Genomic DNA, 14873 nt, shown 5'->3' on the forward strand with positions numbered 1-14873 from the left:
CTGTTTACATGAATCACAAAATAGCACCACCATTTACAATCCAGGTAACTGAGAACGTCAGAAGGGTGAATTGATGGTTGTGTGGTTATTTCCCTCTCTGTAGTGAGTCTCACCTCACATGTCACTGAGATGAACAGGAGAGTCATGCCAACAGCACAGACTGGAAATATACTAAATAAACTCTTAACTTGCATATATCTGAGGCTTGGAATTTCCAAAGCTATAAAGCAGGTCAGTGAAATGTTCTGAATGGATGAGTGAATCTGCTCCAATTTTAGAGTAATATTCTCTCATTTTGAGCTATCATTGGCAGGGTGCTTCACATCTACACTTATATAAAGTCTTGGATTAAATTTATGTATTTTACTTTTTGGATTGCACAGTGCACTCCTGTCTTCATTTTTTAAGCCTCAGATCTAGAAGTGCTCTGTGTACATCTGCTAGATTCAGGGAAAATGTCTGTGTCTACTGGAGCTCATATATCAGACTTAAGACAGAACATCACATTTCTATCAACTTTGCTGTGTATTGAGGATGCTGGTCATATGTGTTACCCAGTCTGTACTGTGAGCAGAGGTGAACTTCCCTGAGGCATCCTGTGTGCCTCATCACAGACTTGATCCCCTGAGACCCAGGATTTAAGTCCTCCATTAGAGTCAGCTCCTGGTGAGGGAATGCAAATCTCTCCTGGCTCCACCCATGCTTAGGTTGAAAACCCAAGGCTGGGCCTGAGCACTCACTGGTGTGCAGCCATGGCCCTGTTTGCTTCCTCAGTCCTGCTGCTGATTGTGCCTGCATGTGAGTGCCAAGGATTCCTACTGGGTGAACTCCCATAATTCACTCTGTGCCAACCTTACCTTCTACTCTTTCTTCTCCACAGGTGTCCTGTCCCAGGTTACCCTGAAGGAGTCTGGCCCTGGGCTATTGCGGCCCTCCCAGGACCTCAGTCTGACCTGCTCTTTCTCTGGGTTTTCACTGAGCACTTCTGATATGGGTGTGGGCTGGGTCCGCCAGCTCTCAGGGAAGGGTCTGGAATGGATAGCAAACATTTGGCGGGATGATGATAAGTATTACAACCCATCCCTGAAGAGCCGGATCACGATCTCCAAGAACACCTTCAACAACCGGGCATTCCTCAAGATCGCCAGTGTGAACACTGCAGATACTGCCACATACTACTGTGCTCGAGCACAGAGGCACAGCCTCAGCTGACAGCTGTACAATATTTCAGGCTGGTTCTCTGCTCTGTGTCTTTCTACAATTCATGGTGTTGGGAATGGGCAACCCTTTCCTGCTGGCCTCTGGGTTTTCCTCTTCACTGTGAGTCTCAGAGCCTGGGTTTCCTGTTTTATAGCATAATTCTTTTTTTTTTTTTTTTGATGTAAAAGCATGAGTCTTTTATATTCCAAGTGCACTGGAGTCCACAGCCATTTGACATGGAGGGGCAGAGGACTAAGGATCACAAGTACAGAATTGAGGCAGTTTTTCTTTTATTTATTTATTTATTTTATTATTTTACATGTCGATCCCAGTTTCCTCTCCCTCCCCCTTTCCTCCCTCCCTTCATCCCTCCCTCCCTCTTATCCTCTCTGCCCCCTCACATGCACCCTGACCACCCTCCCCTCCCATCCTCCCAACCCAATTCCACATGTAGGGCAATGTCATCTAGGTGGGGTCATGTAGATCTGACAGGTCATTTGAAGTAGGGACTAGGACTTCTCTCCTGTCTCTAGGTTAAGGGAGTAAGCCTCCATGGGGGACTTGTCTGCAAGGTCCTTTTGTGCACCAGGAATACATCTTGGTTCCACTGTCTGAGGTCCCTTAGACTGCTCAGTCCTGGCTGAGACCCATATTTAGAGGGGCCTGAGTCAGTCCCATGCTGGCTTCCTGGCTATCAGTCTGGTTCAGTGTGGCTGGATTGATGTTGAGGTCTTTGATCCATTTGGACTTGAGTTTTGTGCATGGTGACAGTCTATCTGCAGTCTTCTACACACCATCATCCAATTGTGCCAGCACCATTTGTTGAAGATGCTGTCCTTGCCCCATTGTATTCTTTTAGCTGTTTTGTCGAAAATCAGGTGTTCATAGGTGTGTGGGTTAATATCAGGATTTTCAATTCGATTCCATTGGTCTACCTGTCTATTTTTGTGCCAATACCAGGCTGTTTTCAGAACTATAGCTCTGTAGCAGAGCTTAAAGTCAGGGATGGTGATGCCTCCTGAAGTTCTTTTATTGTACAGGGTTGTTTTGGCTATCCTGGGTCTTTTGTTTTTCTATATAAAGTTGATTATTATCCTTTCAAGGTCAGTGAAGAATTGTGGTGGGATTTTAATGGGAATTGCATTGAATCTGTAGATTGCTTTAGGCAAGATTGCCATTTTTGCTATGTTTATCCTACCTATCCAAGAGCATGGGAGGTCTTTCCATTTTCTGGTATGTTGTTTAATTTCTTTCTTAAGAGCCACAAAGTTCTTATTATATAGGTCTTTCACTTGTTTGGTAAGCGATACCCCAGGATACTTTATGTTGTTTGTGGCTATTGTAAAGGTGATGTTTCTCTGATTTCTTTCTCAGCCTCATTGTTGTCTGAATAAAGTAGGGCTACTGATTTTTTGGAGTTTATCTTGTATCCTGATAGTTTGCTGAAGGTGTTTATCAGCTGTAGGAGTTCCTTGGTAGAGTTTATTTGGTCACTTATGTAAACTATCATATCATCTGCAAATAGAAGCAGTTTGACTTCTTCCTTTCCAATTTGGATCCCCTTGATCTCCTTTTGTTTTCTTAGAGCTTTAGCTAGAACTTCAAGTGGTCCTGTCTAGTGTTGAGAGTGGTGTGTTGAAGTCTCCCAGTATAAGTGTGTGAGGTTTGAGTTTTAGTAGTGTTTCTTTTACGAATGTGGGTGCCTTTGTATTTGGGTTATAGATGTTCACAATTGAGACTTTGTGTTGTTGGATTTTCCTTCGATAAGTATGAAATGACCATCTTCATCTCTTTTGATTAATTTTGGTTTGAAGTCTAACTTGTTACATATTAGGATAGCCACACCTGCTTGCTTCTTGGTTCCATTTGATTGGAAGATGTTTTCCCAACTCTTTACCCTGAGGTAATGTCTATCTTTGAAGACATTCATTTGAAGACATGTATTTCTTATATACAGCAGAAGGATGGATTCTGTCTTTTTATCCATTCTGTTAGCCTGTGTCTTTTTATAGGTGAGTTAAGACCATTAATGTTGAGGGTGAGTAAGGACCATTAATGTTTTTTTTTCTTTATTATTTATTTATTTTTTTATATCCAACTCCATTTAAATGAAAACAAACATTTATAGACAATATTTGGGAATTTGGGCGTCCTTCCTTCCAAACTACTTCCGCTGGTAAGGGGTGCTGTCATGGGGGATTCTAAGATGATACAGAAATCCTGGCTGTAGTCTGCAAGGCTGCTTTGTCCAGTTGTTTTGAATGTAGGGTCACCTGGTACTCTGTTTCAGGCGGTCTGGCGTGATCAAACCACATTAGTCTGGAAGGAATACACAGCTTTTCATTTTCTGTGGAAACAAAAATAGAAATCCTTTTCCCCAGTAACTTGTCCTTGAACTTAAATTTTGGACTCAGAGCATTTTTTTAATTTAATTTATTATTTTACATGTCGATCTCAGTTCCCCCTCCCTCCCTCCCTTTGTCCCTCACTCCCTACTTATCTATCCAGGACCTTCTGGCCTTGAGGGTTTCCATGGAGAAGTCAGGTGTAATTTTGATAGGTCTGCCTTTATGTTACATGTTCTTTTTCTTTCGCTGCTCTTAATATTCTTTCTTTATTCTGTATGCTAGGTTTTTGATTACTATTTGTCGAGGGGTCTTTTTTTTAGTCCAGCCTATTTGGTGTTCGGTATGCTTCTTGTACTTTCACGGGCGTGTCCTTCTTCAGGTTGGGAAAGTTTTCCTGGATGATTTTGTTGAATATGTTTTCGCTACCTTTGAGCTGGGCTTCCTCACCTTCCTCTATACCTATTATTCTTAGGTTTGGTCCTTTCATGGTGTACCACATTTCCTGGATGTTTTGTGTTAAGGATTTGTTGGATTTACGATTTTCTTTGGTCAATGAGTCTATTTCTTCTAGTTTATCTTCTGCGCCTGAGATTCTCTCTTCCATCTCTTGAATTCTGTTGGTTATGCTTGCTTCTGTAGTTCCCAATTGTTTGTCCAGTTTTTCTATTTCGAGCATTCCTTCAGTTTGTGTTGCCTTTATTTTCTCTATTTCAGTTTTCAAGTCTTGAACTGTTTCCTTCACCTGCTTAATTGTTTTTTCTTGGCTTTCTGTACTTTCTTTACTTTCCTTAAAAAATTAGTTCATTTCTTCCACTTTTTTTTGTTTGTTTTTTCCTCCATGATTTTAAGGGATTTTCTCACATCTTCTTTGAGGGCCTCTATCATTTTTTATGATGATAATTTTTAAGTCGTTCCCTTGTGCTTCATCTGCTTTATTGTGTTCCGTAGTAGTTGTTGTAGATTCTCTAGATTCTGGTGGTGTCATGCTTGTCTTTCTGTTGTTAGGTGTTTTCTTGTATTGCCATCTTCCCATAGCTTCTTCCAGTATAGGTGTTGGTGGGGTCTCTCCCTCTCTCTATGGTACTTCCCTGGTGGGCTTATGTGGGTCAGAGGTTCGATGTCTGTAGCTCTTGGTGGTCCAAGCTCTCTAGGAGGTCTCTCCACAGGCAGAGGCCCGATGATGGGGGTCAGCAATCAGGCTCCAGCAGAAGACTGGCAGTGAGGGTCAAAGATCCCGAAGGCTGGGACTCAGGATGTTCCTTGTGCCTATAGGCAGATCTAGCCTGGGCCTGGCACTCTCCAGCTGAGGCATCCTTAGCAGAGGTCAAGGATCCTGCTGGCAGGAGCTCAGAGTGGTCCTGCAGAGACAGGCAGATCTCTGGGAGGGGCCCAGAACTCCAGTATAGGACCATTGGTGGGGGTCAGAGACGAGGCAGGTGGAAATTACGGGTGGTCTTTCATGGATAGGAAGGTCCCAGTGTGTTCAGAGCTGCTCCTGTAGTTTTGTGGACTGTTGGCTCCACCCTCTGTCCCAGTGCTCAACCAGAATGGCATTACAGTAGGCAGGAAAGCACACAGGGTAGGGGGTAGGCTCTCGGTGGGGGTAGGTGGGGGTGGGTGGGGCTGCATCAGAGCTCCAAGAGTGCTCTCAATGGGTTCAGGACACAGGGGCAGGGGGATCTGGGGCCAACCCAGGGAATTCCCCGGGGAGGGTGTAGGGGAGAGTCCACCTGAATTGGTCCCAGACTCACCTCTAGCCAAGGCCTGGCTATAGGGGACAAAAAGCCCATAATTCATTTTTAAGATGTTAGTGTGTCTTTGTTTGGTTTTATAAAGATTAAGGGAGTCTGATGTCCAAGCTAGGTGGCTCAAATCCTCATAGCGGTAGTTTCCAAATTGCTGTAATTTCACCTTCAGTAAACAACTTGAGGCACATGTCTGACACTGTTAAGTATCATGGCCCGAGGGGAAAAACAAATACTATTTCTAATAAAGAAACTAAGCGATAAAATGACTCTTATTTGCATGCCCATATATATATATATATATATATATATATATATATATATATATATATAAGTCAGTGCCTACCTAACTCAGTCTTCAGCACAGAAAATTCTTCCCCCCCCCCAGTAAATGGGAAATGGCTTACAGATACAAAAAGGGACAATGTGTATAGAGTGATACATATTTAAGCATTCGGTTGTCTTCATCAAACCTCACCCTCGGACTGAGTGACAAATTCAGAGGAAGGAATGGAAAGAAGATGGTAAGAGCCAGAAGTGATAAATGGCTCCAAGGAAACAGTCTCCTCCAGACCCTGTAGGTCTGGCACACACTTGGACTCAGAGAGACTGAGTAAGCAAGAACAAGGCTTGCACAGGTTCAAGCCAGAAGGAGTGCCAGGCTTGAGTGTTAGAAGTGGACAAGGGCTCCCACCACTAAGAGGCTATCTGCAATTTGTACCTACTAGAAAAGGAGAAAAATTGGTCTGATTCAATGGAGTCTCACTGGCTGTATTAATCATCACATTTCATGGTAGGCCCCATGCCCAGGAATTAGCACAATAAAACTTGCACAATGACATTATGTGCTTTTTATTTTGTATTACTTAACATTTTTTTAAGGCTTTTTTGTCTCATTAGTATTTTTGTATATTACATACTTTGGTTTCTGATTTTGTAGTCTTGTAAATATGTGTTTATGAGATATAGATAGATGATAATTTCTTGTTTTTTTTTTTTGTGCTTTGCACCTTTGTTTAAGGCGTGAGAGAAATAAAGGCTGCAGAGTTGTATTGAGAAGGGGAGGAAGATCTGGGGGTAGGTGACGGGGGATATGTATGATCAGAATATATAGTTAAGAAACAGGTTTTCTGGTAAAAAATATTTAAACAAAGCACAGTGGAGTCACCTCCAAACAGTTATGCATTTATGGTTATTCAACATATTAGAACATCTGGGTGGACAACACGTTTTCATTTATGATTCTTGCATGTAGATGTACAAACTGGTTGGAGAATTTGCAATGAGTTCGGTCAGTTGCTTACTATACTCTTATAATTTCCATCTTCCTGCCCTGAAGATAATCAGGTAGGAATCTAGGGAGATTTATAAATGTCACTGCTCAGACATTTTCTCAGAACAGGTGCAGAGTCACCAGCGTTACGTGTGCCCTTCCAGACTTACTCAAGCATAGGAGCGGTTGGAGAATTCCCTGTCACTAACAACAGAGATGATGGTTCAGTTTCTGTCAGCTCATTTTTCAATGTCCTCCATGACACCAGCAGGACTTGTCTTCATGGCCCATGTGTCTGCTGTAATTCTGCTTTCATTCCCATTGCACATCTCTTAAGATTAGCGCTCTCTCTACAGATGGTCTGTTCTCATTGTCTCTAAAAGGGTGTTGTCACTAGTAAACAATTCTGAGAAATAAAGGCCCATATTAGTACTTAGTTCAAAATGGTTCTTAACATCTAATTCCCCCAGGTCCTGAGATGTTTCAATATTTAATCATTTATATCAACATTCCCACTCTTCCATACAGTTACTAAAGTAATTTTATTGCATAAATAATAGAATGCAGAGTGAGTGATCTACCAGAACCAAAAGTGAATTAAATTGGCCAATCAGGAAAGCATAGAGATCTCTTCTGTGTGATTGTCGGAAGAGTATGGGATTTCCTTACTTGGATAGTGTTTGAGATTCAGGAGGAGCCAAGAGAAAGGCAGAATACCCCAGAATACTGACAAACCTAAGTTCTCTCTTCCTCTTTCCGAGGGCCAATTTGACTTTTATCATGTGCATCTCTTTACTCTGGGACCCTCCTTACATTTCCCACTTCACTTTGTTCAACAAGTGAAAGCAATTTCTGAACTCTGTGGTCTATGTTTATATTGATTGGTAAATTTCCTGGACCTAGAGTCTCCTGGGAAATTAGTCTTGGGCATGCCTTTACTGGAGTGTTTAGACTAGCTTTGTCCCTTGATGTTCCTGTGAGAGTAGTTCTAGAATAGGTTAGTTGAGTAAAGAAGACCCACTCTAAGTGTTAGCCACTCTGTTTCCATGGTCTGAGATCCAGGAACATGTACTAATGAAACCAGGTGTAAGCATTTATCTCTTTATCTTTTTAATTTGAACACTGAAGAAATATATCTTGATAACATCATCAATTTCGGTCATTTAGACTGTTTCCAGTATAGGAACGGTAACAGTTGTCAAGGCAGAACCAGAGTCAATGTTCAACTGGAGAATGGCTCTTGTCCTTTATGCTGTAGGCCATTCATTCTGCTGGGCTGAGGAATAATTTGGATCCAACACCCCTAGAGAAAATCCTGAGTTTTATGGAGACATTGAAAACAATTGAAACATAGCTCATCATCCATCACTGAAATATCTACTCAAGATCACCAGGAAGAAATAGAAGGAAAAAAACAAGCACCATATCAAGAGGACTGTGCATCAGACCATTGATAATGTTGTAGAAGCCATTCCTCAGGACCAGCAGGGGGCACTGTAGACCAACCAATCCCTAACAGGTACTGATAGAAAAGCTGAGCACTGAGGGGATTTTAACAGCCTCTGTGGACTTCACTGCCAGCATCACAACATCCAGCGACCATGTGCAGTTGACAATTGAGATTCTCCATGTTACTACCCTGGAGAGTTTCTTTGTTACAGAGAATGAGTATGTGAGCCTACCCTGAGCCAAATTTAATTCCTATTGTTACTATATAGGAAATTAGGCAATGGACTGTTTATCAGTATAGGTTAAGGATATTATTACTTCAGGATCCAGTTGATATCAGAGGTTTCTATACTCCTCCTGGTCACTGGTGTAGGATTGGTCATAAGGAACATGGAGGCGTTTACGATCAATGAAATAGAACAAATCAATATGAGTTGGTATATAGTCCTCCCAGTGGAGAGTGAATGGGAGAACTCTAGAAATCAAAGTACACATGTATTTAGGGAAATCTCCTTCACCCTTTGCACCAGCTCATTAAATAGTGCGATCATCCTATTAGTTTAGTCTAACAGAAGAATCTCACATCATTTCTCTCAAATCTGCAAGAACTAAGACTTTTGGGAATGTGCATCATTATTTTATGAGGCTGTGTATGAAAACTGCTTAGGCCAGCAAGAAGTCCTGCACATTGACACTCAAAATAGCCTGTCAGTAACCCACCATGCTGGACAATAAAATGTAATAATACAGTCATTATTAAAAAGGCCAGATTAGAATATGAAATCCCAGATGAGCCCATCCAGCACCCGGAATTGTGAGAAAGTGTTCCTCTACAATAAAGAGGGTGTTGCTCTGTAGAATGACAGTATACAGCACCTCATGTCAATTCTCACCAAGGAGAAAAGAGAAGCCAGCCAGGTCCCATGGCTATATTAGGTACATTGTTGCAAAGTGTATATATATACTGACTTTCTATGGCCTGCATTTTATATGCCATACCCTTCAGACATTTAAGGCCAAATGCATACAAAATCTTACTTCATGTTATTGGCTCTTCCAGTTCTTGGAAACATTACATATCAATCCATTATCTGTTAAAAGTTTTAGCTCCAGAAAACCTTTACTGACAAATGCCTTGTCTGGGAGAAGAGGATCCTGGACTTGTAAAGGTAGGTATGTCAAGAGAAAGATGTCTAATGTCACATACCCTTCACCCATGGAGATCCTTGGTCAGGATTCATGTTGAGTCACAGCCTGAATTTGCTTGACACCTATTTCTTCTCAGTTGTGAACACATTTTCTGCCGTTGCTAACTGATCTGTGAGTACCACACCGGGTTCCTCCTCTTCCGTTGACTCCTGTATCTCCACATCTGCAGAATTCTTATGTGGATGTCTGATGGGCTGCATCTGAAATCAAGACACATTGTGGTTACTTGGTGCAGGTGCTCTGATGCAGGTGTAGCCTGATTGTTGCAATTTAAGACAAGTGGGGTGTGAGAGAAAGGCGCCATGTGTCAGGGTTCAAGCAGAGGGTTTTTTATTTATAAAAAGGGGAGAGAGAGAGAGAGAGAGAGAGAGAGAGAGAGAGAGAGAGAGAGAGAGAGTGGGACAGATAGAGAGAGAGGGAGAGAAAGAAAGAGAGACCAGGGGATGGGAGGTGGGCAGGGCCCTTTAAAAGGGAACATCGTGAATGTGCACAGGTGGTGCTCTTAGTAGCTGCAGCTGAGGGCATATCCTGTCAGAACCCGAAGGGCAGGCCAATACAGATGCTTGAATAAAACTATAAATGCTTGATGAACCCATCAGTGATCCTGCATTCTCCTATAGTTACTGCGATACCGGTGGGTACTGCTGGAGCTGGATCAAACTGTGATGATTCTGACATTCAAAGGGACAGTGATAATACAGGCACAACTTCCAGGCACTAACTGCAGAAAAACAAGACCCACTTATCCCTGCAGCTGAGCTCTGTAAACACTGACTTTACAGGGATATGATACTGCTCAAGAGAGAATATGAGACTTCAGTGTAAGCCAAGATAAATCTAACTGTAGCGGACGGAGCTCAGGGCCAGCAGGGGGCACAATGGAGCCAAGAATCAACAGGACAGAAATGAGATGAGGAGCTGAACTACTTTTAGCAGCTGCTGTTTATATGTCAAGTTCCATGTTCAAACAGAGAAAAGATTATTAAATATTTCAGAGATTTATATTTTATCATTTTTCAGCTCCACTTATTTTTTTTAAAAACATGTTTCATTCAATATATTCTGATGACGATTTCCCCTGTCATATCTTCCTGACCCTTAACTGTCCCCACACACTGACCTCCACAACCTTTCTTTCACTCTACAAAAAGAAAACAGGGAAAAAAGAGAGTATTTTTACAATACAAGCAACAAACACACCCAAGACAAAAGACAATGCATAATTAAAACACAAGTTAAAGGAACCTCATTTATATGCAGAATAACATTAAGACCAAGACTGGAATCTGGTCGGCTCTGTGTACGACGTCACAGACACTGTATAGATTCCTTTGTGCATCATTCTTAGTGTGTCTGGAAGACACTGTATCCTTAGATTCATAATCTATACAGTTTTTAAATTCTTTCCCTCAGTAAGGCATAACTTATTTATTTTGTGCAACCACGAACAATGGCATCACGTCATACTGTATCCAGCATGCCTGGGACCTCTCTCATTGTTAACCTATAGGGAGATACCATGTACCCAGCAGTTGAGATGTTCAATAACTTGTGTTATTGGGAGCAGAACTGTTCATCCATTCAGGTACCTCTGTTCAATGATTCAGTGGTGAAAATAAAATACGAAGAATGTCTTCATACTTTACATTCAGGTTTCTGTGGATATATATCTCACATAAAATGATCAGAACCAGGCCACTGAGACAAGACTCTTAACCAAACGGCAAGTCTTATTTGGACATCATCAGTTTTGCACGCACTTTTATCAGTTTTATTGTTTTTGATAAAAATACTGTAACAGCAGATCCACAATACCGAATCGTAATCTAGGCACAAATTTATTCCATCAACGTGAAAAATAACCCATGGCACAGTTGCAAACCTGGGCACCTATGTACTACCCATTATTTCCAGTCTTTCAATTACAGAAAAAACACTGCTACTCATGTGACTTCCCATTCCATACATCACTTTCCTCGACCCTTCATATTTGCCATGTTACATGCATTCTACGTACTGTGTAGCTATATTTTCACTTTCATTTCAAGAACCTACATTCCAATGCCATTTTCTTATAACTGTTAAATTAATTCATATGAACTAATCTTATGCTCACACCCAATAGATTAGTGCTGCTCTCAGCTTCGATCACACAAGCTTCTGTGCGCTGTGTAATGATCAGTGCAGACATTCATGGCTGGTCAAACCGCTGAGAATGGGTGACAGAGGGCTGAGGAGTCATGGGCATCAACCTTCGTCTCAATATCCCACCCCCTAAATCACAGACCATCAAGAAACATTGAGAAGAGAGAATGTAATGTTCAGGGAATGAGGTTGAAAGGCATGGCAGTCTATCTACATGGGTTGACATACTCTCATTGCATAATTGAACTCTCAGCAGTCGTAGTTACCAGCACAAGACCTGCCCAAATCAAACCAGTCAAAGGTACAGGATGAGAGCCCGTGCAAAGGCTAAGCAGGTAAAAGTGCCTCCTGGCACAATCCCAGCCTGATATCTGAGAGCCATAATTTGGAAGAAGAGAAATGACCCCCATAAGTTGTCTTCTAAATTTCACACACAGGCTTTGGCACACATGTGCCCTGACCTCACTGATGAAATGTGTTTTAAGAGATTATAATGCAGATGGGAGAGGGACTCCCCAAAGACATTTCCAAGCTGAGGGGCTGTAGGGTTTGGGAAACTGCTTAGGAAGTTAGAATCATCATTTCTTAGGAGCATGTCTACTTGGAGGTTACTTATGAGCTATTGGATAACCCCCACCATACCCATACGGACAGCATTAATTAGACTTAGTGAGCTATTCATTAATAAAACAAAATAGATCAGTATGTTGGGAGAGAGACCTGTTGTTAGTGAGAACATAAGGGGAGCAAGACGGATATAGACTGGGAGGATATGATCAACATATATTGAATTCACCCATAAAAATTGCAAGGAATGTACAAAAACGTTATTTGAAAATAATATTCCATATGTTTAGTATTTTCACACATGTTTATATTGGACCCTTTCCTTGCTACTATTATTCCAATTCTCGACTTTATTTATTAGTCATTTTCAGTTCTATGTCATTATGTATGTACATATGTAATTGTTTCTAACTGTAATAACTAAGGACTACAAATAAGACTCATACAATATACTTAACAATATCATCACCAATGGCATTCATTTTCCTAAATGTGATGTAAGTTCCTATACTTTACTGATGAATAAATTGTATCGTGTACCATGTTTGTCGATGCAATCACTTGTTGAAGGACAAGTATTTGTTATCTATAATTTATATATTATAGATAATGCTGCAATAACACTTGTATGTCAATGTTTCTGAGACATTTTTACTTTTGGTCCTTTGGATATATAGATATCCTGATAGAAAGCATTTACTAACTTCCTGGATATGAAAGAAGTTTTGAAATCCTTATCATAGCCACAGTCTTAAATCAATTTTGTCACCGTGATGTGTGACCATCTCTGACTATAGTCTATTAGTGAAGTGAGTGCTTAGGCCTTAATGTTATATCCACAGGTCTGCACAGGGCTTGGGGAATTAGTATGGGATGCATTTGCTCAGACAGCATTTGGACTTGGACTTTAGCATTCTGCTGCCTGACCCAAGGTCTTCTACATCTTTCTTCTCCAGCCAGACTAGGTCCTCATATAAGTACCTTGTCATATGAATATGCAAATCATGTGAGCTTATGGTGGTAAATACAGGGATGTCCACACCACCAACAACATATGATCAGTGTCCTCTCCACAGTCACTGAGCACACAGGTCTTCACCATGGGATGGAGCTGGATCATCCTCTTCCTGGTGACAGCAGCTACAGGTAAGGGCAACAAGTTCCAGACTTGAGGAGGGGCCATGCACTCAGGTGACAGTGACATCCACTCTGCCTTTCTCTCCACAGGTGTCCACTCTCAGGTCAAGCTGGAGCAGTCTGGGGCTGAGCTGGTGAGGCCTGGATCCTCAGTGAAGCTGTCCTGCAAGACTTCAGGATATAGCTTCACTGGTTACTATATGCACTGGATGAAGCAGAGGCCTGGACAGGGCCTGGAGTGGATGGGGGTTCTCAACCTTAACAGTGGCAGCACAGATTATGCACAGAAGTTCCAAGGACGGGTCTCCATGACCAGAGACACATCCATCAGCACAGCCTACATGGAGCTCAGCAGCCTGACATCTGAGGATTCTGCAGTCTATTTCTGTGCAAGAGACACAGTGTTGCAACCACATCCTGAGTGTGTCAGGAACCCTGGAGGAGCAGGAGGCTGAGATGACAGAGAAGATCAGCCTGGAGACTCTCTAAGACATAATCATTTGAGTGGTGATTTTTCTGCCTCCTCCTCACAGTCCTACGTGTCTTTTTCAACTTTTCCAAGTTACAACAGCAAATAAAATGATCGGGTGACCCTTTCCATTTACACGTTTCTCCTATAATAAAACGCTAAAGGGAAAACTGTGACAATGCATAGTGACAAAAATATCTCTGAACTCTAATACACTGGAACTTTGGATGTAGTATCTTTGAATAAAACAGATTATGAATTTTAGCAGTAAAGCCAAATAAACAACACGCGAGCAAGCCCAAACACCTCTCATAGTCTTAAATTTTAAGAAACCTAAATTTGTGTTTCTATCTCAGGCTGTGTTGTCTAGCAGAACTTCCTGCATCTAACAATGTTTGAAATCCTCATCACTTTCACAGAAGTGTTATTATTGTAAGCTAAACAAGTGTATTATTGAATTACTTTTCATTAAACTCATTTCTTGACACAATGACACAATGTATATACATGCTAATTAAGAACAGGTTTGAGATTATGCATAATAATCTCTTAAGTGTATTGTCATTCCAATCCCAGTACACTGGCCCACAGTCTCATGCATTTACCAGACACTGACCTGTGCTGTTACACCATCAACCTTTACAGTCCACTGGATATCTTGAAGTCACCCTTGTTCTATAGAGTGCTTGGTTTTGTATAACTGGGCCAATAGCGAGCATCATGGAGACCTGCAGTACTTGACAATCTCAAAGATTTGAATCAGGAAGAAGTGTCTGTAGCACAGAGCATTAATTTTGCATGTTCCTCTACCAGACATAATTTACCTTGAAATATGGATGCCATGAACTGAGTATGGAGGAAACATCATATGATGATCATGTTGTGGCATGTATCACCTGTGCCGATTCTATGTTAGAGATCATGCAAACCTATGTTTAATTTAAAATACTGTTTGAAATACCGGTGACCTCATAAAGCACATACTGTCTTCTCCAATGGGAAGTGGGGAATGATCAGAAGGCAAGGGAATCTTCCCATTCTAGTCTGTGAATTGAACAAGACTTCAATGTACTAGCAAGGCATCTGTCTCGTGGCTGTAAGACCTTGATACGAGGAGCTGTCTGTTACATGATGGTGAGTCATTCTGAAGTGCCCCGAACACTTCAAAGGGCATGTCATCAGGAAGACATGAACATGTGAGAACATTAGAGCATGGCTGTGTGGGAGCTCAATGCGATTAGCCAATGACATTTGGGATTTGCTTCCATTATGCTTGTGATTTTCTCTGATAAGTGACCAAATACGACTTAAGGCGAGGAGTCCTGTGTTGT

The 14873-nt window shown here is 41.5% G+C and overlaps 2 gene segments (V, D, J or C); both read left to right on the top strand.

Moving 5' to 3' along the window:
* The first annotated feature begins 752 nt into the window (after positions 1 to 752).
* Positions 753 to 1212, top strand: LOC127216961 (immunoglobulin heavy variable 2-70D-like). The segment is given in 2 exon segments: positions 753 to 798; positions 881 to 1212. Coding segments are annotated over 2 exon segments (378 nt in total).
* An 11789-nt stretch (positions 1213 to 13001) lies between these two features.
* Positions 13002 to 13528, top strand: LOC127216963 (immunoglobulin heavy variable 1-2-like). The segment is given in 2 exon segments: positions 13002 to 13082; positions 13164 to 13528. Coding segments are annotated over 2 exon segments (411 nt in total).
* The last annotated feature ends 1345 nt before the right edge of the window (positions 13529 to 14873 follow it).

The sequence above is a fragment of the Phodopus roborovskii genome, unplaced genomic scaffold (assembly GCF_943737965.1).
Source record: "Phodopus roborovskii unplaced genomic scaffold, PHOROB, whole genome shotgun sequence".
Classification (NCBI taxonomy): domain Eukaryota; kingdom Metazoa; phylum Chordata; class Mammalia; order Rodentia; family Cricetidae; genus Phodopus; species Phodopus roborovskii.